At 38.7% G+C, this 26,539-nt stretch overlaps 1 protein-coding gene across 1 annotated transcript in view; it reads left to right on the top strand.

Annotated features, from left to right (window-relative positions):
• The window catches only part of LRBA (LPS responsive beige-like anchor protein), a 1,257,537-nt gene that overhangs the window by 289,490 nt on the left and 941,508 nt on the right, over positions 1–26,539 (top strand). The window contains 1 exon segment of the mRNA XM_030191657.1: positions 6,585–7,035. Within this exon segment, the coding sequence (XP_030047517.1) occupies positions 6,585–7,035 (451 nt within the window).

Raw genomic sequence — 26,539 nt, forward strand, 5'->3', positions numbered from 1 at the left:
TCAAAATATGTAAACTGCTTTGACTGTAACCACCGAAAGGCGGTATATCAAATCCCATCCCCTTTCCCTAAATAAAATCTAATATTAGACAATGGAAACCTGAGTAAACGTATAGGTTTTTGAATGCTCAATTATTTAAAGAGCAAAGTTATCAGACACCCATATCATCTTTGTGAAGAAATAATTGCTCCCTTAATCAACCAACTGACCACATTTAATTGATAGTTACATTCAGCTAATCGAACACTGCCAGGCTTGAGTATAGCCAGCCCTGTGTAAACCTTATTATATATTGAGCTTACTGTGAGCATGAAGAAGTCACCAGAAAGTTTCTACAACAACGCAAGGCCACAATCAAAGGGCTTTCATCACTTCTGTCTCACTATAAAACTATGTTGGCTGTTTGACTTTCTTTTTTATGTCTGGGCTTCCGAAATGGTCTTTTTAAATAAAGTCCAAGCCTCATGCAATCTTTGACTGTGGCAACCACCTAGTTTAATTTTTTTTCTTATTTCCTCTTGGTGCACTTAATACCATTCAGAGATTGAGACATAGCTGGGGTTGGATTTAGAGGGTGCAGTTGACTTTGGTCCTCATGCTGCAGGGAGCCCCAGACCTGCCTGAACCTGAAGGAGATGTAGTGTGCTGGTGGGCTTTGTGCCCATCTGATCTAGATTGTACCCTGTGAGTTCTTTTGTATTTTTGGATGACAAATGTACATAGACTACAGACTCACACATTCACCCAGGAAATAGGATATTGTAGATATCTGAAGTGTTTCAGGCTCTAAGACATTGGAAGGACTTTTCCTGGGGTATTTCGGTCCTCCCACTCTGACCTGGTTTATAGAAAGAATATTAAGACTTTGCTCTTTCGGAAATTTGTACTACACAGTGATTTATAAGTTTTAACCCTTATGGTTTTTAGCTGCTGTTTTCTTAGAGGATTGTTCTGGCTCTTGATGTTCTTTGTAACCCACTTTGACTATAAGACCAGATGTTATGTTTTGCTTTAATATGATGCCAGCAGAATAAGCAGCTCACACAGCTTCTGGTTACAGATGGACGGTATTCATGGTGGTCTCTATCCTCCGTGCACAGGGACAGGACAGTGAAGGGTCTGGCCGGCAGAGAATTGTGGCTATATCTCCACAGTGCACAGAGATGGAATATCAGAGCAAAAGCCAAAGAAAAGAAAGAAAAAAGCTCCAAAGAAGTTCACCTCTAAAAAGTACCAGTGCATAGTGCCCAGCCCAGGTGGAGCACCACAAGGATCACTGCCACCGATCCTCTTCAACCTAATGATGACCTCACTAGCCAAGACTTTATCCAGTCAAGGCCTCAACCCTTTCATATATGCAGACAATGTCATAATATACATCCCTTAACAAAACCAAACTGACAGAAATCACTAACGAGATCGTTATGGTATGCCTTGTTGAAGAGAGATGTCTTCAGAGATTTGTGAAAATTAGTTTGTAATTGTTTTTTTTTTTAAGTGATGTGGTAATGCATTCCATAACTGCGTGCCCATGTATGAAAAGCTGGACGCATGTGTTAGTCTGTATTTATTATTATTATTAGCATTTGTAAAGCGCTACCAGACGCATGCAGCGCTGAACACCTGACACAGTCCTTTACAGCTGGGGAAGCGTAGGTTAAGGAATGTGTGGGCTGATCTTTTAGCATTCCTGGGTGGCAAGTCAACAAGTTCTAACGTGTAGGCTGGGGCATCTCCGTGAATGATTTTATGACCTAATGTGCAGATCTTGAATGCGATACGTTCTTTAAGTGGTAACCAGTGTAGCTTCTCGTTTTGTACTTTCGTGTTTTGCTTTTCCACATATGAGTCTGGCTGCTGTGTTCTGGGCTGTTTGAAGTTTCTTGATGATTTGCTCTTTACAGCCAGCGTAGGGAGTGCATTGCAGTAGTCAAGGTGACTCAGCACCATTGTACCAGGTTGCGAAAAATGGCCCTTGGGAAGAAAGGTTTTACTCTTTTAAGTTTCCACATTGAGTGGAACATCTTAGTTGTATTCTTCGCATGACTTTCAAGTGTAAGATTTCGATCAATGGTAACTCTAAGAATTTTCATGGTGTCTGTCACGGGTAGGGAAAGTTTGTGTGGCTATAGTGGTGAATGTATTTGTGTTGACTTCGTTCTATACGCTGTTTCATCTGCTACTGAGATGTCCAGTCTCATAAGATCATCTTACAATTGCTCACAATCCTCTTGTAATTTAACACTATTAAACTAGTTGAATATGATCACTTCACATCTTCATTTTCTACATAGTTCACAAAAACATAAAAAGCGCTGATTCCTGGGGAAGCCCACTATTTACCTTTCTCCATTGAGAAAAATTAGGTCTGTTATATCTTTTTCAGCTCTACCAATACAATAGGACATTGCTTCTTATTCCTTAGTGAATACTTTCATGAGGGATTTGGGGATTTTATGGAAATGCCTTCTGCCAATTCACATACCACTGTCAATAGGCTGAAATTTATTCATGTGCATATTAACCTCTTGAAAAAAAACTGGAAAGACCAGAATATTTTGTACTAAAACCGTGTTGTGAACCAGTTTGGACTGCAATGCTACATCAGGCTTGTAGTTGGATTTTGAACTATTAATATGTGATTGATCATGAACTTGCTCTTGAACACACTACATTAGCGCTATACCTAGACCTGGATAAGAACTCACTGGGTCTGGGATTTTGGTGGGACAAGGGTAGGGAGGGGATAAGGGAAGGGAGTGAAACTGTTAATAGTACAAAAAAAAAAACCAGTACGTTAGATTGTATTTTCTGATGATTGTCAGCTTTGAATTTTGGGCTTGAACTCTTCTTTTTCAATAAAAATTATTTAAAAAAAATCACACCCAGTTGTATCTGACTCTATTTTTTATCCATATGTTCAGTTATTCTTGCATTAGATTATAGGAAGTACTATTTCTTTGAATCTTTTTGTGGACTTTTAAGACTCTGGTATGTTTTTGAACGTTTGTGTTCAAATCTGTGAAGAAAAGACAGACATCAAAATATTTGTCTTGGTTGCCTTTGGCCGTTTCTGGAAGAATTTTGTGTCCCCTATGATTGTGGGATGTAGAATTTGCTTTTGAGTTTTGGGTCTGTTTTATGTTCTTTAATGTGTGAGTTTTTGTTTTATAAGTGTATGTAGGTATTTTGTTAATTTGATTAAAGATTAATTTGTGAAACTTTTCTATATGATTTAAATGATTGGCAGTTCAGTGTCTTTATTGACGGAGGGAACATAAATAGAATTCAAAAGACATGGAATAAGCAGGAAAACAACTTAGTAACATCTAATCCAACAGATTAAGATCTGCATGATCCATCTAGTCTGCCCAACAATGTGGCCAGAGTTGAATCTGGCACTTGCACAGGTTCCACTCATTAATCTTTCTGCCAATTTTGAGGCACAGACCTTAGAAGTCTGCCTGGCACTGTTGTCTAAGCCCACCCCACCCTTGATCCTGATCTCTTTTTGCCATTTACAGTCAGATTGTAGAAGTCTGCCCAACATTGGTCTTACTTTCCAATCTCTAAAGCTGGTTTCAAACTTATTTATTTGTTGCATTTGTATCCCACATTTTCCCACCTCTTTGCAGGCTCAATGTGCTTACAATACATCTTGAATAGTGGAAATAAGAGGAAGTAGACATTAGTATTACAAGAAGGATTTTGGGTTACATGATAATGAGAAACAAGAAAGTAATATAACAAGAAAACATCATAAACATAATAGTAATATAGCAAGAGAACATAATAAAACAGTTTTGGTTACATGTGGGAGAGTTCACATGTGTTGATCTTTGTGGTATGTCCTGTCAAAGAGATGGGTCTTCAGTAGCTTGCGGAAGTCGGTCAGTTCATAGATCGTTTTTAGCTTGCGCGGCAGTGCGTTCTTAATTGTGTGCTCAAATAGGAAAAAGTTGATGCATGCGTTAGTTTGTATTTTAGACCTTTACAATTGGGGAAATGAAGATTAAAGAATGTTTGAGATGATTTCCTAGTATTCCTGGGTGGTAAGTCTATCAGGTCTGACATGTAGGCTGGGGCATCGCCATGAATGATTTTATGAACTAGGGTACATATTTTGAACGTGATGCGTTCTTTGAGTGGGAGCCAATGTAGCTTTTCTCGTAGGGGTTTAGCACTTTAATATTTTGATTTTCCGAATACGAGTTTAGCTGCAGTGTTCTGGGCTGTCTGGAGTTTTTTTTGAGTATTTGCTCTTTACAGCCGGCGTAGAGTGTATTACAATAGTCTAGATGACTGAGTACCAATGATTGTACCAGATTACGGAAGACGGTCCTTGGGAAGTATGGTCTTATTCTTTTTAATTTCCACATTGAGTGGAACATCTTTTTGGTTGTACTTTTCGCATGACTCTTGAGTGTTAGGTGTCTGTCTATGGTAACTCCAAGAATCTTTAGGGTGTCCAAAATTGGTAGGTTCAGTTTTGGTGTGTTGATGGTGGTGAATTTGTTCACATTGTGTTAAGAGGTGAGTATTAGGCATTGGATTTTTTCCGCATTGAGTTTCAGCTGAAATGCATCTGCCCATGAGTGCATGATATGTAGACTTTGGTTGATATCATTGGAGATTTCTTTTAAATCTTGTTTAAATGGGATGTAGATTGTTACGTCATCAGCATATATGTATGGGTTGAGGTTTTGATTTGATAGTAGCTTGGCCAAGGGTATCATCATTAGGTTGAATAAGGTCGGTGATAGGGGGGATCCCTGTGGAACTCCGCATTCAGGCGTCCATGTGGCTGGTGTAATCGAATTTGATGTCACTTGATATGATCGTGTGGTTAGGAATCCCTTGAACCAATTGAGAATGTTGCCTCCAATTCCGAAGTATTCAAGGATATGTAGTAGAATTCCATGATCAACCATGTCGAAGGCGCTGGACATGTCGAATTGTAGAAGTAGTATGTTCTTGTCAGTTGCAGTCATTTGTTTGAATTTAGTCATGAGCGTGACTAGTACTGTTTCAGTACTGTGGTTAGAATGAAATCCTGATTGGGAGTCGTGTAATATTGAGAACTTGTTTAAATAGTTTGTGAGTTGTTTGGTCACCATCCCTTCCGTTATTTTGGTTAAGGGGATAGATGCTACTGGCCTATAGTTGGTTAGTTCATTAGCATTTTTCTTTGGGTCTTTGGGTATAGGGGTGAGTAGAATGTTTCCTTTCTCCTTCGGGAAGAGTCCATTTTGTAGCATAAAGTTCAAGTGGTTCGTTAGGTCTGTTATAAATTGTTGAGGGGCCGATTTCATGAGGTTGTTTGGGCATACGTCTAGTTTGCAGTGAGATTTGGCGAATTAAGCGTTTGGGAGATGAGATCCTTCGATAGTATTTCGAATTCGGTCCAAGTTCTATCTGCTGGGTATACTCCAGGGTCTGGGTCTAGACAGTCTAGGAGTACAGCGTATTCGATGGGGCTGACAGGTATTTTAAGTCGCAGTTGTATGATTTCTCCTTGAAGTACTTTGCAAGGTTTTCAGCTCCTGGTGTGTCTTTACTGTTGTTTGTGATTGGTGTGGTGTCTAGTAGTTTATTCACGAGTTGGAAGAGTCATTAACCAATTATAAGGTCATTAAGTTTTGCTTTAATTGGATTCCATCTTTTTTTCAATATAGTGTTCCTCTGTTTATCCCACACATTCTTGAATTCTATCACTGTTTTTGTAGTTGCAGCCTCCTGTAGGAGGTCATTCCAGGCATCCACCACCCTTTCTGTGAAAAAGTATTTTCTGGCATTGCTAGATGAACCTAGGCCTCTTTATCTACCATTATTTTATTTTTCTGTTTGATATAAGCTAGGACCAACGCTTGCATGAATTCTTTATATGTCTTTATTAGTTGCAAGCGTTGGGTGTTGTATTTGTTTGAATGAAAAAAACCCCTGCCTGAAGTCACACATCCATTGCTTAGCAATTGGATTTGGTATAAGCTGGGAGGCATGAAAGAAATTATAACTTAAGTGAAGACAACGTTCTTATGAATTTGTTCTTGTTTTCCAGAGAATTGTAAATGTCTATGCTTCTTTAACAGTGTTGTATTCAGGGCTGTGGAGTCGGTACACCAAACCTTTGACTTAGACACCTCTATTTTTCTACTATCCGACTCCTACTATGTATAGTAAATCTCAGAAATCCAATTAATTACAAAAATAAAGGGTATTTCTTTGTGTACAAAATTAGGACTAATAAACCACAAAATATATTTATTTGAAGTTTGAACAAATAATCTTACAAAAAATATAAGTTTAAAAGGGTTAATAGTAAGTTTTTATTTTGAAGCTGTAATCAGTTGGTACATATCTACCGTCAAACTCCACCGAAAATTGCTTCTGACTGCACAGGCCTGATTGTATCAGCACATATATTTGAGGCTGAGCAAAAAACTGTATGAATTGCAAATCTCATTTGTAAAATAGCTTCACACCTATGAGTGCATTCACAAAATACTTGTGCAAAAGTTACTTTTTCTATTGCCAGTGTTGATAATGAGTATGTAATGACAAATATTTCTGTTTGCTTTATGAAGATGTAGAAGGTATATCACCCATGGCTGAACCCTCAGAGCCTGTTCCTGCTGAAGATTCTGAAAGTAGCTCGTCTATACGAAGAAGAGACTCTGGAATTGGGGAGGAACCAGTGGCAGTCCTAGGAAGCAGTTCTGACACAGTGGCTGTTGCAGGCCCTGATGGTTTCAGTGCAGGTCCAGATGCTGTCAGTGAAGTGCTATGTGCACTGTCCTCAGAGGTCAAAATGCCTTCTGAAACCATAAGCAACAGTGAAATTGAGCAGGAAAACAAGACCACAACATCCTCTCTACCATCTGCAAAAAACGTCAATGTGAAAGATATCCTCAGGAGCTTGGTGAACACTCCAGCAGATGGTGTTGCTGTAGAACCTACCCTTTTGCCGCCTACCTTCCTTGGAGCCTTGAGTGACCCTGCAGTAGAGCAGCCTGTGCACTTCCGTTCCTTTGACAGGTATTTTAATCATTTTATACTGTGTCCTTTTGATCCTTTGTCTGCTCTGATAAAATTAAGTTTTTTAATATAGTGCCTATTCTTCACATTCATACTTCTTTCACATCTTGTTTAAAAAAATGATTGATTCATTTTGAACTGTAGAAGTATCATTGATCTGTGCAACGTATTCTACACATTCATAGTGAAAGAATAATTGTACAAATATTGAAAAAGTTAAGAAATTAGAAAAAAGTCTTGGTCATAGCAATCCCAACTTAACTCTGTTTCCAGGAATTGTCTTAAGACCAACAGAATAAATTAGAGCCTTCCTTTGTCCTGTCAAATTCTCCTGGATAAAGAATCGAGATGTAATTGTTTTATGAATTGTATTTGAAACAAAGGTCTAAAGATCCTGAACATGGAGCTGCTAAAATTATTCTAGAATAGTCATTCAGAGATGTAGATTGAAGTAATGCTCTAAGAAAATGTCAGTGTTGAATATCCTTTGGATACTGTCAAGTCCCCATTGTATTCTTGATGTTTCTGCTGTAAACGGCAGAATAACAAATGTGAGAAATAGAAATAAGCTGTAAGTGAAACTAGTTTGGTGCCATTATGACATTGTCTCAATCTGGTCATCACTCCCTCCAAGTTCAATAGCCATGGGATTACTGTGAGGCCTAACATGACTTTGAAAGTTACAGAAGTCTCTGACTGAGATTGGGGAAAATGTGAATTGTTGAACGGTTCAATTCCAAATTTCTTCCAAACATGGGTCATATGGGAAGATATCAAAAACGAAGTTAAAGCTGAAGACAAATCATGAGATGTGCCAGCCCTGCTTCCAGCGGTGGACTGACCATTTGGGCAAGAGCAGTTGGGGGGTGGCCCAGTACCTTCTCCCCATGTGACCGACATCTTTCTCCCCTCCATTTCAGAGTCTGGTACTCCCCCTCTGACACCCCCCCTTATGTTTACCTTGAAAGTTCCTTTCTCTGTATAGGGTCCTGGCAAATGCTCTGTGCCACTGACTAGAAACTTCTCTCTGCAGCACCCTGCCTCTTTCGGTTGTAACTTCCTGCTTCTGCAAGGACAGGCCATGGCAGAGAGAAGGTTCTGGTCAGCGGTAGTCTGTCTGGACCCTGTATGGAGAGAGGAACTTTTAAGATAAATGTGGGATTGGAGGGGGGGAGGGAGAGCTATGTTTGTGCAGCGCTGCGTACGTCTTGTAGCGCTATAGAAATGCTAAATAGTAGTAGTAGTAGTAGAGCTGAACCTAGGGATGGTGGAGAGAGAGGAGGTAGGGGGAGATGTTGGCCTCAGGAGAGAGAGAAATATTGGACCTGGGGAAAGGAAGGAGGAGAGGCAGAGATGTTGGACCTGGTTGTGGGGTAAGGGGCAGAGATTGTGCACCCAGGGGGAGAGAGGCAGAGATGATGCACCTAGGGGAGGGAGATATTGCATCAGAGGGAGGGGTGGGGAAAGATGTTGGATAGGGGGAAGGGAAGAAAGATATTGGATCTAGAGAGGGGAGGAATGGATGGAGAGATATGGGACCTAGGGGGGAGGCCCCATGCCTACTTCAGTGATTTTGAGCTGTATCTCAGACTGAATGTGAAGACTTTTACAAGACACTGTAAATGTTCTCCCAAAGTCTAAACTTATCTTATTAAAAGATGTTCCAAATGCTCTTTTTTTGCCTTTACTATGCAGTGAATTAAACATCAACAAGTAGAGTCCAGTGTATGTGCTTAATCAAATTATCAGCACAATGTATTTAAAATTTCAAATCTTCCTTTATTCTCAAACATACTCTTCTTTTTGTATTTTTATATATTAAAATGTTGTTGAGCACTTAGCTATTGCTCGACGGTGGCCAAACCCGTTTCACTTTACATGCTTCATCAGGAGCCGTGCATCGACTTTCTTATAATATCCAAGAAGATGAAATTACATATTCTTGTGATCACCTACAAGACGAATACACATCAGTTACATCTGTGAAAAGTAACACATTAGCTGGTGTTCAATCCTTACTTACAAAATCATTGATTTAACTTAACGTTTCACCTTTAACTAACTGCTTCAATAAACATAACAGTTGACAAACAATATTGAATCAATGTACTTCCAAGGCAACTTCCAATATGATATTTTTAACACTGTCATGCTACCAATTTTGTATGAATAAAAGGCTAAACATTCTCATCAAAGTAACAAAAACTCTGTTAACGGTTATGAGCTTATGCACATAAATGCTGCTCAGATTCAAAAACATTCTTTTTCGACCATTTACATTTCTTTTACAATATACTCACATTGCATCTTGTCTAACCCCAATTTTTCAATGCAGCGTTCTTAGCTGTTAAGCAGATTATTATATGATTAAACGACCTATCTTTTCTACTTAAAACTTACTATCAATTATCTATCATCCAATGAAAAGATCACCTTTCTTAACCAATCACTTCACTACATTATTTGAAATTACCAATCAGTGGTTAATACAAACATGACACAATCTTCATCATCAGGCAATAGCTCCAATCGGATACAATTCTAGATCGTTACTCAATTCAACTATATGGAGCATTACCCCAACATTTCTTTTATTATCGTTATTAACAGTAAAATGCACGCCACTCAAATTATTCAAACCAATTGATTCCAATGAATTCAAGCGGTAAATCCATTTCTGCTCTTGTTGTAAAAGCAGCCTGCCTCCCCATGTCTCCTCTGATGTTCGGTTTCACCACATCAATTATAAAGCATTTTAAATTGTCAAAAGTATGTCCAAACTTATTATAGTGACTGACTAGAGGTGCTTCCATCTGTTCCCTTTTTATATTGCTCCAATGTTCATTTAATTTTATTCTAAAACTTTGTGTTGTTTTCCCCACTTATAGTTTTTCACATGGACAAAGGATTATATACACTGCATAAGTGGTATCGCAATTACTAAAATGCTTTAACTGATACTTTTTAAAGTCATGTGGATTGACAAAAGATTTTAGCTGCAAAATTATATCACAATTTTTACATTTACCACACTTAAAGTGACCAGCTGGAATGTTTTTTTGGATTTTGGATGCAGATTTTGGATTTGATGGACTTAAGATTTCCTTCAAATTTTTTCCTCTTGTATATGAAATACATAATGTTGTATCTCTGAATGTGTCACTTGTTTGTAATATATGCCATTGAGCCCTTATTATATTAGAAATTCTTGGACTCGCATTTGTATATTTACTGATAAAGGTCATTGATCGTCTTGTGTTTTTTCAGAATTTCTCAAGAGCCAGTCCCTTTCATTGTATTTTGCTCTATTGTAAGCTTTCTTCAAGATACCATCCTTGTACCCCCGTGCTTTCAATCATGATGTCATAGTTCTAGATTGTAATTTGAAATCTTTTTACGGAATATTCTTCTGTATAGCAAAAATTGCGCATATGGCAAAGACTCTTTACAGTGTCTAGGATGGCAACTTGTTGAATGTAGAAATGTATTTTTACTCACAGGGTTTTGATGGATTTTCGTGATGAACTCTTTAGATATTTCGAATATCTCCACATGCAAAAAAGATATGCAATCAAATGAATAATTAACAGTAAATTGAATCTTCTCATTGCAAGAATTCAACCATATAACAAATGAATTTAAATTAGGAATTCCACCAGTCCATAAAAGAAAAATATCATCAATATAGCAGTGCCATGATGAAATATGTTCCAGGAACGGAGAATGGAAAATGCATTGGTTTTTGAAATCGTTCATGAAAAGGCACGCAACATAGGGCGCAAATGTTGCCCCCATTGATACTCCAGAGATTTGATGATACAATTGTCCATTGGGCATTAAAAAAATTCTCTTTCATTGCCATTCTTGCCAAATTGATGATAAATTCACTCGGTACTTTGTGTGGTCTCTGTCTATTATCTAGAACATTACTCAAAACATCTAATGCATCATTTTGAAGTATGGAGGTATACAAAGCCACAATGTCAAGCGTTACCATCAAATATTTCTCCTTGTTGATAAATGTGTCGTATCCTTAATGTATGCCAAATGTATTTCCACTTTTGTTTTTATGAAAGAGTCTACATAAATTGATAATGGTTCCAATAGAGACCCACGTGCTGATATGGGTTGTCCAGGTGGGTTTACAGCATTTTTATGGACTTCAGGGAGCAAGTAAAAAAACAGGGATCATAGGATGAATTTTATTAAGGAATTTAAATTCCGTTTTCGATTTAAAAAAAAAAAAAAAAACCCCAACTTTTTTCAAACTTTTTATTATATAAAAATACAAAAAGAAGAGTGTGTTTGAGAATAACATCGTTGATATCAACAAATACAACATACATCGTGTTGATAATTATCAACAAATACATCGTGTTGATAATTTGATTAAGCACATACACTGGACTCTTGTTGATGTTTAATTATTTGCATTAGAGTCACAGTAGCCTTCCTCTCTTTGCTGCTATTTACTATGCAGAGTACACATGTACAAATAGGTATATGTAGCTTTCCTGTCAGGTTATGCAGCCTTTGATTTATTTTTTGTTGAAATTATTTAAATCTTTCTAATAATGCTTTCTTAGGATAGGATTTTTTTTTTAACCCTGCTGTCCAAGAAAGACAGTCAGTGTCTTACAGCAATATTTGGGTCAATATTCAAAGAGGGTTATATGTTTAGTGGATACTGCTAAATGTGTATGTACCCTTTGTGGATTTTCAGTAGCACTATCCAGGTAGTGCTACTGAAAATCTAATTGCTATGCACTCTCCATGTTGTGCTGGGCTAGAATTAGGATAGAGTGCCTACCTATATGTGTAGCAGCAACATTCAGCCGTTACTTGTATAGCCATGTGGTTTGTATTATGCCAGAAGACTCTCGTAAATGAAACTGCTTAAATATATATATAGTGGCTAAATATTACCACTGTAAGTATAGCCAGTAGTGCTGACCACTGCCTATCCATAGCAATACTGAATATATATACTTTTTAAAATGCCTCAGCTGGTGTTTAAAGAAGAAAATGTAATCACTGCCATTGCTGATATTAACCTGATTATGTTCAGAAGCGATTTGATTTGAATTTTAGTGAATAACCATCCTGGCTTTAATGACTATCTTGTGTTGAGTGTGGTCAAGTTATCTATTGGCCTAGACTGCAGTGCTTTGTCATTATTAATCTAGAAATGGCAGAAAGAAAAGAATTTCACAAATCTGTGCTATATATGTATGTATGTATAGTAACATGTTTTATTGTGCATTGTGTTGACATTGTAGCATACTGTGCCATACTTTGTATTTGAATATTTTTTACCGCTATAATTGTCGCTTTTGTTTGACTAGTTCTTGCTGTACACCGCCTTGAGTGAATTCCTTCAAAAAGGCGGTACATACATACTAATAAATAAAATTATATACGTGTATGTACAGTATGTGTGTGAATATGTGTGTGTGTGTGTATATATATATATATATATATATATATATATATATATATATAATTTTTTTTTTTTTTGGCTATGACTTTAGTCTTAACCATAACATGGTTTGATAAGTATCATGGTCAGGATGCTTTTTTTTTTCTTGTTTGGCATCGGTTTGCAGTAGACTTTTTGTGTGTGTGTGGGGGGGGGTTGTGGGTAAGAACCTTGCACTTTGGCTGACTTTAATGGCTGACTTTAAGGTTGAGTCCCTCTGTCTGTTTCCATATGCTTGCACAGACATATTTGAATGTTGGAACTACCTCCAGAAATGAACTTGGAGGAGTGGGAATGAGAGATCCAGGAAACAAGGAGGAATTTTGGAAATCTAAACTGTTGAATAAATCAGATATTTGTAAACAGGCCTTTACTATTGTGAACAGGACTTTAATTCATTTAAAAACAAAACAAAACACAGCATTACTACTTTCCAGCCTGTTGTTTGAGTGAATTTAGGGTTCTGCTTTCAGATGCAAGAGAAATACCCAATTGTTTTTTTACTTTCAGTTTTGCATTTTGGGCAATACCAAAATTAGAGTAAATATAAAAATTTAGCAACAAATATACCAACAGCAGTCTGTACAGCCATTATTAGTGTGAAGTTGTTACACTGGCTATTGATAAGTGGAAAGCGATAGTCTTAAAGTGGTGAATGTTAATGTATTAAATTTAGGATGTTAAATGATCAGTTAGTTATGCGAGGCATTGAATAGTGGAAGATTTGTTGTGGTTTGTTTGTAATTGTCATTTGGGGGTGCTTTATTCTGTTAATGTGCGTTTATTGTGATTTATTAAATGCCTTAATGAAGAGATTTTTCTGATAGTCATGTCTGTCATAATAATTTGTGTGAAGATTAATTGGGCTCTTTGGATTTTTTTAGCTGTATCTTGCCTAGAGTACCTGTTTTTACATGCAAGGGAGAAATGTATAAAATTAAAATAAAACTTGTTGGCACTTGAATGTACTTCCATTTTAGCTGCAATCCTGACTTGCTTATCTGCCTGAACAGATGTTCTTTTTTTTTCATTTTAATTCTTTATTATTTCAAAATAAACATTTACATAATATAAATGCAGGAAAATCAAGAAAAAAAATAAAGGAAAAATATTTTGTCCTTTACATCAAGGAACAAATAAGAAATTATATTGTTACTTCGTCCACAATAATATGGTCAAGACACAAGGAAATTGTACATTGAAATTTAAAAGTAAACTATTTAAACTGTGAGGGCAGAGACCATTCCCAGCTTGCGGTTTCAGCTCCCTTCTGGGGTGACCGGGCCTCTTTCACCTCCACTCTCTTTAGCAACTATAAACTGACGCAGTTTATCTGGTTCAAAAAATACATAATATACAGCATTTAAAGAAATTATACATCTGCAGGCAAATTTCAGTTTAAAGGTACCGCCTAGGGAGAGAACCCGAGACCTAAGTCCTAGAAATTCTCTCCTCCTCCTCTGAGTATTTTTACTAAGGTCAGGAAAAATTTGTATTTTTGTTCCGAAAAACTGGGTTCAGATATTTCTGAAGTAAAGTCTGAAAACATGGTTTCTATCAGTCTCGAATGCAAAGGTAGCAAGGAGAGTTGTGCGCTCCGTTATTATTTCTAAAGATGTTTCTACAAGTTGTGATACATTCAATTCTGGAGCTTCTGTTCGAGCTGTATTAGCTCCTGTAATGTAAAAAGCTTTTATAATTGGAGGCATAGCTTCTTTAGGAATACCAAGCACTTCAATGAAGTACTTTTTTAACATTTCTATTGGTGATATTAAGGGAGTCTTTGGAAAATTTAGGAATCTCAGGTTGTTACGCCTGAGCTGGTTGTCAAGAAAATCAATTTTCCTTTGAGTTAAGTCTTTATCTGTTACATTTTAGCAACAACTGTCTGTAAAGTCTTTATCTCATGCAAATTTGACTCACATTTCCTTTCCTGCTCCTGAGCCTTCGATTCCATTGTTTGCTGAAATATTTTCGAGTCTTTGACTTCAGAGTTAAAGGAATTAGTTAATTGTAGTAGAGATGAATTGATGGTCTGAATCACCTCCCAGAGGGCCTCCAAAGTGACTGCTGCAGGTCTACTCCTCACGCCGAGCACACTGAGCGGGGTTTCCTGGCAGGGGGAGGGCGGGGAATCAATGCCTCCTGCCCTCTCTCCAGATGACATTCCTCCCGGAGTTGAGAACCCAATAGGGCCGCCGCTAACCTCCAGAAAACTTGTCTGGGGTTCTCCCATTGTTCTCTTCTCACCGCTCGGTTTCGGCGGTGCAGCCTGAAGAGGCAGACTTAAAGACGCCGCCTCTAAGCTAAGATCCCTCTGTTGTTCTGGGGATCCAACCAAAGCTGGTACCAGGGCTCTCGATGCACTGAGGCCAAAAGATTCCAGGGTCGGCTGCCGGAGCGTCGGATTTCCGCCAGGGCTCGCGGCGGCTTTTGCCTCGACTTTCCCTTTTCTCTTCACCATAATATCAGGTGAGAGAAAATACGTGCTACTGGAGCGAAGCCTGGAGCTTGAGAGCCGACGTGTAACGCTCCCTCACACGGACGCCATCTTGACCGTCCCTAAATTAAGTACATTTTTATCTGAACAGATGTTCTTGTCTTCTTAACTTATAAGAACTTCGGACAAGACTTGAACAATTAGAAGAGACTGTTTAGTTTGAAATTTGTATAGTTTTAGTGCTTTGGACATACATAAAATGAGAACTGTGGCATGGTCTATAATTTCATGTGCAGTAGTCATAGGACATAGCTTATCACAATAAAGGAAGTAATATGTATTCAATGACTTTTATTGTTTTTGAAAAATTATTTTTGGTATATTTGTCACTGGCTTTTAAATTTTATTTGAACTATTTATTTCCTAAAATGCTAAAAGCATGATTTTGTGATAATACACATTAACATTTGGGAATCAACCACCAAAGTGGAGGAACGTGCAACATTACAGGCATAGGCAAAGAACAAAAATTGTGTAGCAAACAAGACACTTTCCAAGAAAACGCGTGAGATGAGAATTGAGCCAACACAATGAAAAGGACTTGACATGGCACTGTGTTTCAGCGGATGTGCCTGCCTCAGGGATTCTCATGAAATGACAGATAACATTGGTTGGAAAGAAGATCTAAAGCAAACACAATTGGATGTCTGGATTTTCTGAGTTAATCCTCTAGCACATAAGAGTCTTTTTAAAGACTGTTTGCTTTATATCGTTTTTCCAACCAATGTTATCTGTCATCATTTCATGAGACTCCTGAGGTAGGCGCATGCTGAAACACAGTGCCATGTCAAGTCCTTTTCATGAAATGAACTTGTGTTGGCTCAATTCTCATCTCCCATGTGTTTTCTTGGAAGTGTCTTTTATGCTACAATACACATTAACATAAGATGATAATTTGCTACTCACTGGTCTTCCGCTCAGCCATCTCTCTCCCCTCCAATCTGTCCAAAATTCTGCGGCAGAACTTGTTTTCCACCAGAATCGTTATACCAACACTAGCCCACTCCTCAAGTCACTTCACTGGCTCCCTGTCTGCTTCCGCATTCAGTTTAAACTTCTCATACGGACCTTTAAGTGCATCCACTCTGCAGCCCCCCCATTACCTCTCCGCGCTTATCTCTCCCTACATTCCTCCCCGTGAACTCCGCTCACTGGACAAATCTCTCTTGTCCACCTTCTCCTCCACTGCTAACTCCAGGCTTCGCTCCTTTTCTCTCGCGGCACCTTATGCCTGGAATAGACTTCCTGGACCTATACATCTAGCTCCATCTCTACCTGTTTTCAAATCTATGCTGAAAACCCACCTTTTCACTACTGCTTTTGGCTCCTAGCCACAATTGCCCTCCCCTTGTCCCTTCCTCCCTTCTCACCCATTACTTCCCTCACCTGTAACTGTCTGTATTATTTAGATTGTAAGCTCTTTTGGGCAGGGACTGTCTCTTTGTATCAGGTGTTCAGCGCTGTGTGCGTCTGGTAGCGCTTTACAAATGCTAATAATAATAATAATGTAGTTCTATATACCATCATAACCAGGAGCTCCAAAAGAATTGGAGACACAGCCATTATAAAAATTGACTTCGGTCAGCTGGCTTCACATTGAAAAAAGAATTAATATCATAGTGGTTCTTTTCAAATCATATATAGAGATAGATAGATAGATATGTGTGTGTATATATATAGATATATATTTTATATCCAGGATTTCTCCAACCTGCAAAACCTTATATAATCCTATTCATGTCTGATATGTACTCTTGATATATACTGATAAGTATTCCAAAGACTAGGAGTTTTCACACACTTAAGTTTTTAGAAGAAGTTAACAGCCTCAAAGAGGCAGGTAGGAGATAGAACTTATTTAAATTAATTGAGCAGTTTGCACTAAAACTTGTTCTGGGTTGTAAAAAATCCAACATATACCAAGAATAAAGTACATCTACAAGCACATCACTTAAACCCTATCAAAAACCTGTCATCACATTACATAAGGAAAATTGCTATCCAGCTTTCTTTATATTCCTTACCAGAACTACAGGTAGGGCGATAGCTCAAAAATTAAGAGAAGGGAATGCTTGTTCTTAAATTAACAGGATGTATGCTAGAATACAATAACAAACATTTCTGTCAGTCAACTTGGTGAAGACCATTGTAAAAAAAAGTGTGCATGGTCAAGACTCCACTTGTTCATCCAGAAAAGATAGCTGCAAAGTGTGATTCTTACAATCAAATTTGATGGTAGGATGACATGCATTCAAAAAGGATACAAACTCCTCCAATCTAGCCACTGTTCCAGTCCGTAACAAAAAATACCTATTAGTGACGACCAACACAAGATCGATTGGAAAAAAACCTGAAAAATATATCCTGCTTTCTTTAAACTGAGCTATAAAGAGAGTGGCTACCCTTGGAGCAAAAGCTGCCTCTATTGCCAGTTCAGAAACCTGTTGGTAAAAATATGATCAAACAAAAAATTCAGGCTCATTATTATTTCACTCAGCTGTACCAAAAAAATTAATAGGTTGAGACAACTCCAAATATTCTCTAATCACCTCATAAGAACATAAGAATTGCCAATAGTCTAGCCCAGTATCCTGTTCCATCAGTGGCCGATCCAGGTCACAAGTACCTGACAGAAACCCAGATAATAGAAACATTCTTGCTACCAATCCCAGGACAAGCAGTGACTTCCTCATGTCTGTCTCAATATCAGACTATTGATTTTTTGTTCAGGAAGTTGTCCAAATCTTTTTTTAAATCCAGAGAACGCTAACCGTTGTTACTACATTCTCCAGCAATGGGTTCCAGAGCCCAATTATTCATTGAGTGAAAAAATACTTCCTCTTATTGAGTGTCCCCTAATCTTTGTACTTTTTGAAAGAGTACAAAATCGATTTGCTTCTACTCATTCTATACCACTCAGGATTTTGTAGACCTCAATTGTGTATCCCCTCATCCACCTCTTTTCCAAGCTGAAGAGCCCTAACCTGTTTAGCCTTTCCTCACATGAGAGGAGTTCCATCCCCTTTATAATTTTGGTTGCTCTTCTTTGAACCTTTTCTAATTCTGCTATATCATTTTTGAGATATGGTGACCAGGATTGAACATTATACTCAAGATGTGGTCACACCATGGAACAATACAGCGGCATTATAGTATTTTTGGTCTTATTACCATCCATTTCCTAATAATTCCTAGCATTCTATTTGCTTTTTTGGCGCTTCCTCTGCACACTGGGCAGAAGATTTCAATGTATTGTCTACAACGACACCTTTATCTTTTCCCCTTAGGGAATACTGGTGTATGGTGAACAGACATCCAAAAACACCATTAAAACAGATGACATACTGATGCCCTCTAAGTTTGCCAAGAGACTCAAATAATGGCTAGTATCTTTTTACAAAAGAGCAAACATTAAACATGCATTGATACAAAAACTTGTCAACATACTTGCATAATCTGTTCAACAAAGAATCCCTCACTGACATTACAGGACATTCAGGGGGCTTTTATTAATTAGTATATGTGATATTCAAACAATGCTGAAATATCTTTATATGTATAGGAGAAAAGATATCAGAAACTAAAGGACTGTATCCTTTAGTGAGACATGGTTAAGCTTTCAAACCAGTACTTAATTTCTATCATTGGGCTAAAACTCCATTTTTTATATGTGCAATCATTTAAAGTGCGTCAGTGAGAAAAATGTATATCAACTTATTTAACTTTTCCAATTAGAATCGAACCAGCACTTAACTTTCAAGTGGAGGAGTAGCCTAGTGGTTAGAGCACCGGTCTTGCAATCCAGAGGTGGCCGGTTCAAATCCCACTGCGGCTCCTTGTGATCTTGGGCAAGTCACTTAACCCTCCATTGCCTCAGGTACAAACTTGGATTGTGAGCCCTCCTGGGACAGAGAAATATCCAGAGTACCTGAATGTAACTCCCCTTGAGCTACTACTGAAAAAGGTGTGAGCAAAATCTAAAAAAATAAATAAAATAAATGTTCTACGGGGCCACCGTTTTACCCCTGTAAGGCTTCTTCAGGAACAAGCGCTGTTAGATCGTAACACCAAAAATTGTTCGTTCTCATGTAACTCTCTCTTAAAGATGGTGCTGAAACATCGAAGGTGACTCAAATGAAAAGATGCTTCAAGAGTTCTAAAAGTGTATTGTCCAATAATCAAGACTCGGCCATGTTGCCTATCTGGCCTGCGTCAAGAGTCTCCAAGAGATAGTATTTGTGGCCTCAAACGATGTGTATCACAAAGGAAAAGGCTTTCAAGAAATGAGGGACAAATTTTTTGTCACAAATATTTATTCTGGCGTGATCCATTGCATGCCAAGAAATAAAATTAACTCTCTGAAATTCACTTCTCATCACAAACTTCTTGCATTCCCTTTCCTTTTGCACCAGTTCTGGAGTGAAACATGGAGATGTATTTGATCTCTTTAAACCACTTGTAAAGAGCTAAATGATCTAATAATCCAGTCACATGTGTGTTCCAATCTGAAATCATAGCATTCACATCAGAATTCACCATGCAAGTGTCATTTTGACTTTTTCTTTTTTTTTTCAGTTCCAATATTATTTAATTTTATCAATGAAACAAAACACAAATGGCTAAAATGTTAGCCAGTATACAAATATGAACAATAAACTGAGCATCAAACAATATACATATCTGATACAGGATAAAGATATCAATTATTATGGTTAGAGATTTGTAACGATGTTTAGGTAGACATATCGTGAGAACAGATAGTTAAGAGAACATATCTACACAAGAGTACTACATATTTGATCTTGAAGGGGAGACCATATTTTCCTGTATTTGGTAATTGAATTATACTTCTCAGCCGCTGCATATTCATATTTGGCAAGTATACATACTGAATTCCACGTTAAGTAGGTTGCCTTGGAGATAAGTCTTTCCAGCAGAAGAAAAGTATTCTTAATGCTGTTTGGAGAAGTATATCCAAAAGTTGTGATTGATATTTATCCAGTGGGCAATGTATAGCTAATGATCCTAATATGGCTATTTTATATGAGAAATACACTGGTATCTTCAATGTAGATGATATGGTGTTCCATATTGATCTCCAATATTCTTGTATAAAAGTACAGGAGCAAATATGTTTGAGTTCCTTTATCTTTATTACATGACCAGCATTTTTCCGTGTTGTTTTTGGGAATGGATGTTTTTAGTTTGGTAATTTTACTTGGAGTCCAGAAAGCTCTATGTGCCAAGTAAAACATGGATTGCAATGTAGATGCAGATCTAGTAGTATGTGTAGTTCTAAACCAAAATTTATTCCATAGTTCTTCGCTGAGTTGAAGATTTAAATCATGTTCCCAGGATTCCATAATATTAGTAAGTGCTTTGAATTGCTTGTTGAAATATTTTGTACCATTTGGAGGCAGCTAAAGTTCTACCAATTTGCCAATAAGTAGGAGGATCAGTAGAAAGTTTAGTAATGTCAGTAGTAGCAGTTATGCAGTGCTTAAGTTGTATCCATTTATAGTGGTGGGCATTAGGAATTTCAAATTTCAAGCATAGCTGTGAGAAGGGAACCCAGGTTTTGTCTTTTATAATATCATTTAATGACCATATGCCGGCTTTTTTCCATAGAGGCCAGTTTATACAAGTTTTGTTGATTTTAAAGGTAGGATTATTCCATATTGTTAAAGAACCAACCAAATATGATTTTTCAGAAAAATTAGAACACCCTATTATCTCAACAGAAGATAACGAACTAATCTCAAAAAAAAAATTACAACTGTTGATGTCAATGATGCCATCCAAAACATGGCAACAAAAAGAACCCCAGGACCTGATGGTTTACCTATAGAGTTTTACTCTGTCTTTCAAACTCTTTTGTCTCCCATAATAAGTGATTGCTATAATCATATGTTAGAAACGGTTATCATCAGAGGCTCTTTTACTGAAGTTGTCATCATTGTCCTTCTGAAACCAGATAAAGATCCTACTTTAGTACAAAATTATAGACCTCTTTAATTAATTTAGATGCCAAAATATTTGCTAAAATACTTTCTGAAAGATTACAGAGCATTCTACCCAAAATAATTCATGCAGATCAAACTGGTTTCATACATGGTAGATCTTCATCTGACAATACCAGACTCTTTTCCAATATATTAGTGCACGACCAAGAACATCCCAATCCATTGGTTACAATAGGTCTAGATATTGTCATTTTGACTTCTGATTGCAATTGCTTTTTGGTCAATTTTGGTCTTGCCTGTTGGCTTTTTAATGACTTCACAGATTTCCTTAAATCATCAAGCAGATTAAAAGTGAACTCTATAATTTGTCCATATGAAAGGACAAACAAATTGTCCACTAATGATTTAGTACTTGCGAGATGGTTGTAAGGAAAGCATCCAAGGTATGGCCTGCTCTGAGTGGCTCTAGTAGAGCCATTGAAAGCGAAGAGTAGATGAGCTTTAAAATATTGTGCTTTAAAATCATGATCATTCTCAAAATGAATATTAAAATCACCTAAAAGTAATTTTTTGTCAGAATTCACAAAGAAAAGATATGTTGCTTGAAGGAAATAAAGCTGTCAAAATTAAATTTATTCATTTGTTAATTCTCATATAATTTGTAATATGCTTAACTGCTCCAAAGAATCTTTTGAGGAATCTACTGAAACACCATTGATCCTGGATAGAAGGAAAGACAAATATTCTAATCCTTTTCCTGAATAACTCTTAATTACCTTGACAGAAACCAAATTCTTGCATAACACTTAGAAACCCCCCCCCCCCCCCCCACACACACACACTTTTTTGAGAGGTCCTAGGACAATGGAATAAACTATAACCTCGGGACATAAAATATTTAGTCTACATCTCTCCTGTTAACCATGTCTCTTTATGAATACAATACCAACATATGTTTTCCAGAGATCCCTTTTGTTTTAGTGGAGCCTGTTCATTAATATACATTATTACAGTGTTGTGTTTTGTTAATGGATGAGAGGTAACAGTTTAATTTCTGACATTAGCAAATGGATTTTGTCCAGTGCAATGCATATTGAAAATTTTTAAAAATGTCTGTGGTTTCAAAAACCTAGATTTTCGTTTGCAGGTTATGAGATTTCTGGAAGCTGTACTAAGGTTAGAACAAGCAGTTCTTATCTCTGGGGAAATACTTAAGCAGGGTTTGTCTGTGCAGTGGGAATTATTTAAAGAGCAGACTCCAGGATGTTGCTGTGTCTGGTTTGGATTTAATGTATTGTGTAGTAGTGAACACAAACCCCAGGGAGCTAATATGTTCTGAGAAAAGACACCTTATTAAAAGTTTTTCTTATGTAGTCTTTTTTCCAACAGAGCAGCTCTGGGAATTTCAAAGCATCCCTCTGATCCTGCATTTATCTGAGGAATTCTTTGTCAGAAATCAAAACTCTCCTCATATCTTAAGGATTATCAACTTTCTAGCCATAGCTGGAGAGCGTACAGTAACAGCTATGCAAGTAAAGCTGTGTTGAATCGCTGCCAGGTTATAGGCCTTTGCAAAAAAGGTGTGTGTGTTCATTCCCATGCCAAAAATGAGCTCCTTATCTTATGTGAAGATCCACTGTGGTGATTAGTGGGTGCCAGGGGTTTATCTTGATAAAGTTCAAGACCTGGTCTGCCCTTTTCACTCTATCCATAGGGGATTGTGAATTAAAAGACCCAATTGTTGAAAATGTTTTAAAAAAACAGAAGAAAAAAAGCTGACAAAATTAAATGTATTCTTTTAAGTTACTTCTCATACAGTGCTTTTCTTTTACTTTGACTTTGATGTAAACCAAGACCCTAAATAAATCCAGTCCTTCATGCACAATAAACTTGGGGCCCTGTTTACAAAGGCGTGCTAGTGTTTTTAGCGTGTGCTAAACGTATAGATGTTAATAGGAATATTATGGGCATCTGCATGGTTAGCATGATTTAATTCTTAGTGTGCGCAAAAAACAGCACACCTTTGTAAATACGCCCCTTGGTGTTAAAGTTGAAAAGCACATTTTACTCCAGTTAATCCGTGTTTACTCTAATTACAATGGATATATCAAAAAGATTTTTCCATGAAAATATCTGAATTTATAAAAATATCACTTTGTTTTTGCTTGTTTTCTTTATTACCTAGGTCTCTGACTTCTAGTGTATATTGTTTTAGCACATTTTTAAATAAAGGCCATATTTGCAAATGTATTTAGAGTGGAAGCTAGTGACATGGCCGGACCTGATTTTTTTTGGGAGGGGGAGGGGAAGGCCGAAGTTAAAACAGATGGGCATTAGGCATTTAGACCCAACCAAGAGAGGGCTAGTGGCTCTGACTGGTGCTGCAATTGCTGCTTTGTGCCCCTTGGAATAATTTGTAGAGGTTGTAACTTATCAAAGTGAGGTAGAAGAGGCAGCTTATAGTATAAGGCAGGTCCTTATCAGTGGCATAGCCAGACAACCAGTTTTGGGTGGGCCTGAGCACAAAGTGGGTGGGCACAAAATTTTCTCTCTCCCCCCTCTCCCCAACTCAGAATATAAATACTTTAGCTGATGAGGATCCCCAATCTTTATCAGCTGGGGACCTCCACCAGAGATGGCCAGAACTCCTCCCCGCCAAACCTAGCAGGCAGTAGCAACTTCTCGAGCCACTGATACCAGCACCCCATACATGCTTAGTTGTCAGTGGCTCCAGGATGCTGCCCCCATCTGCCAAGCTCAGCGGAAAGCAGCCCCAGAAGAGATCCCCAGCTGGCAGGGCTTGGGGATCCCCACTAGCCACAGCAAGGGTCAGGGCTGCTGTTAACCATTCTGGTGACCAGGGCAGAAAATAAAGAAGCCCTTCCCCCAATTCCCTCTCCTCTCCTCTCCAATCTCTTCATCTGCCGTTACAGTCACACTGACAGACCCTCACAAATTACAGAAGGGATCACAAATTAGAAATAAAAATATGTAGACAAAATTGAACTGGGAACCTCAGCATGCACTGCAATATTGGAGAAAAACAAAAAACAAAAGCGCATTTCCTTTTCTACTTAACACAATAAAAAGACATCCACTATGCACATTTCCCAAAGCTAACACATTCCATTTAAAACATTCAAAATAAAATGATTTTTCTACCTTTATTGTCTGGACATTTTATTTTTCCATCATGTTGGTTCCAATTTCTCTTTCCCGCTTTCCTGTCTGTCTTCTGCTAATTCTTCAAGTGGCTGTCCGTTTGTCTTTTTTTCTCCTGTCGTTTCATTTCCTCACTACACCTGCCTCTGAAATATTGATCTTTCCATTTTAGCTCTTTCCTTTTTCTTTTTTTTTCTTTTCTCCCTCTGTACACTCAAATTTCATCCTCTTTCTAAATCTTTTCCTTCTTTTTACTTTTCAGATATCTATCACATTTCCATTTCCTTTCACCCACTAGCTCTCCCATTCCCCATCTCTCTCCTTCCCAGCCTATCATTCCTTTCCATCTTCAATCTATGCGCCATTACCATATTTCTACCCCTGTAATTACTGTTCTCTCATTTATTTCCTTGTCATCTCCACTCCCTGGGCCTCTCCCCCATGCTTTTCACCATTCCCAGTGTCTCCCTCCCTCCACCCTTCCAGCCCAGCATCTGTTCCCTCTTTCTCCCATCCTTACCCTCTAGCCTGATATCTCCCTATCCCTTTTACCTCCCACCACCAGCATCTTCCTGTCCTATCTCCCTCCTCTCCCCCATTGTTCAGCATTTTCCCTTTCTCTTCCCTACCATCCATTGTCCATCTTCTCTCCCTGAATCCATCTTCCCTCTTTCCCCATCTTCCCTCTTTCTCCCCTCCCCCACTTTTGCATCTCTCCTTTCCTATCCTCTCTTCCACCTTTATGTCCAACTTTTCTCCTTCTCCCTGCCTTGAGTCCCTGGTCTAACATCTCACTCATGCCACCCATGCCACGCCACACCACACAGCATCTCTTTATCCTTCCTTCCGCTCACCTCAGTGCCATGTTCAACATTTCATCTCTCCCTCCTTTCCTTCCACTTCCATATCCAACACTTTTTTCCTCTCTGGTCCTTTACCACTCCTATGCAGCCTTTCCCTCCCTCTCCCCACCCCACCCATATCCAACAATTCTCCCTCTCTTTCCCCTTGCACCATCTCTCCATCCCTCCCCCCACATCGAACAATTATTCCTCCACCCCACCTAGCACTACCCTGTCTCACTCCCTCATCCCAACAGTGCCCCTGTCTCTCCCTCTCTCTGACCCTTCAAGCCACCTAACAGCATGCTGCACCTTTTCCCCCTCTCTCCTCCTCCCCCCCCCCCGGCCCAGCCATGCTGCACCTTTTTACCCTCCCTCCGCTGCCCCCGCCATGCTGCACCTTTTTACCCTGCCCCCGCCATGCTGCACGCACCTTTTTCCCCTCTCTCGCCAGCCAGCCAGTCCAGCTCTTCTGCACGTCTGCAACGGCGCTGCATCCGTCAGGAGCACGCTGCGACATGACTGCTTCCTTCCGGCTGGCCTCACCTCCAATACTCTTTCTGAAGAGGCGGGGCCAGCGCAGAGGAAGCACTCGTAGCGGACGGCGCCGCTGCTGGAGTCTGGGCGGGGATGACTGGAGGAAGGAGGGAGCAGGGAGGTAACAAAACTTGTGGTGCACCGACGGTTTGGGCGTCTAGGTGCACCGTTGCTGGGTGGGCCCAAGCCCAAAGTGGGTGGGCCTAGGCCCACCCGTGGCTACGCCCCTGGTCCTTATACAGCTGCATTGTTGCATTAGGCTGTAGCTGATAGGTAAAGAGGAGCAGCAGTGAAGAAGCGGCCTCTGGTCAATTCTTCCACTGTTCCCAGCAGTGCATCCTCTGTTGCTCCTGCTCTGTTTTCAAGCTCAGTGATTTGGCTGTTGAATTCAGCAACAGAATTAGATAATGCTATAAATTACTGCCTCAGTTACTGTAACTGCTGTAGCAAGGCTTTGTTTACTGCAGGGCTGCTTTCCTGAAAGTACCCCATCTTAGACTCTCCTGTTGCTGCTGACTTGGATTTTCTTTGTTGTTTTTGGCTGATTTAGATGCCATATCTGAGTCATTCTTTTGAAAGGTTTTGTCATACGAACATAAGAATAGCCATATTGGGTCAGACCATTGGTCCATCTAGCCCAGTTATCCTTTTGCCAACAGTGGCCAAGCCAAGTCACAAGTACCTGACAGAAACCCAAATTGTGGCAACATTCCACACTACCCCCAGGGCAGGCAGTAGCATCCCCATGTCTGTTTCTAGCAGACTATGGACGTTTCCTCCAGGAACTTATCCAAATCTCTTTTTTAAACCCAGAAACACTAACCACTGTTACTACATCCTCCAGCAAAGAGTTCCAGAGCTTAACTATTCGTTGAGTGAAATATTTCCTTCAATTTGTTTTAAAAGTATTTCCATGTAACTTCCTTGAGCATCCTCTAATCTTTGTACTTTTGGGACGAGTAAAAATTCGATTCACTTCTACTCATTCTACACCACTCAGGATTTCGTACAACTCAAATCG

Source organism: Microcaecilia unicolor, chromosome 2 (assembly GCF_901765095.1).
Source record: "Microcaecilia unicolor chromosome 2, aMicUni1.1, whole genome shotgun sequence".
Taxonomy (NCBI): Eukaryota; Metazoa; Chordata; class Amphibia; order Gymnophiona; family Siphonopidae; genus Microcaecilia; species Microcaecilia unicolor.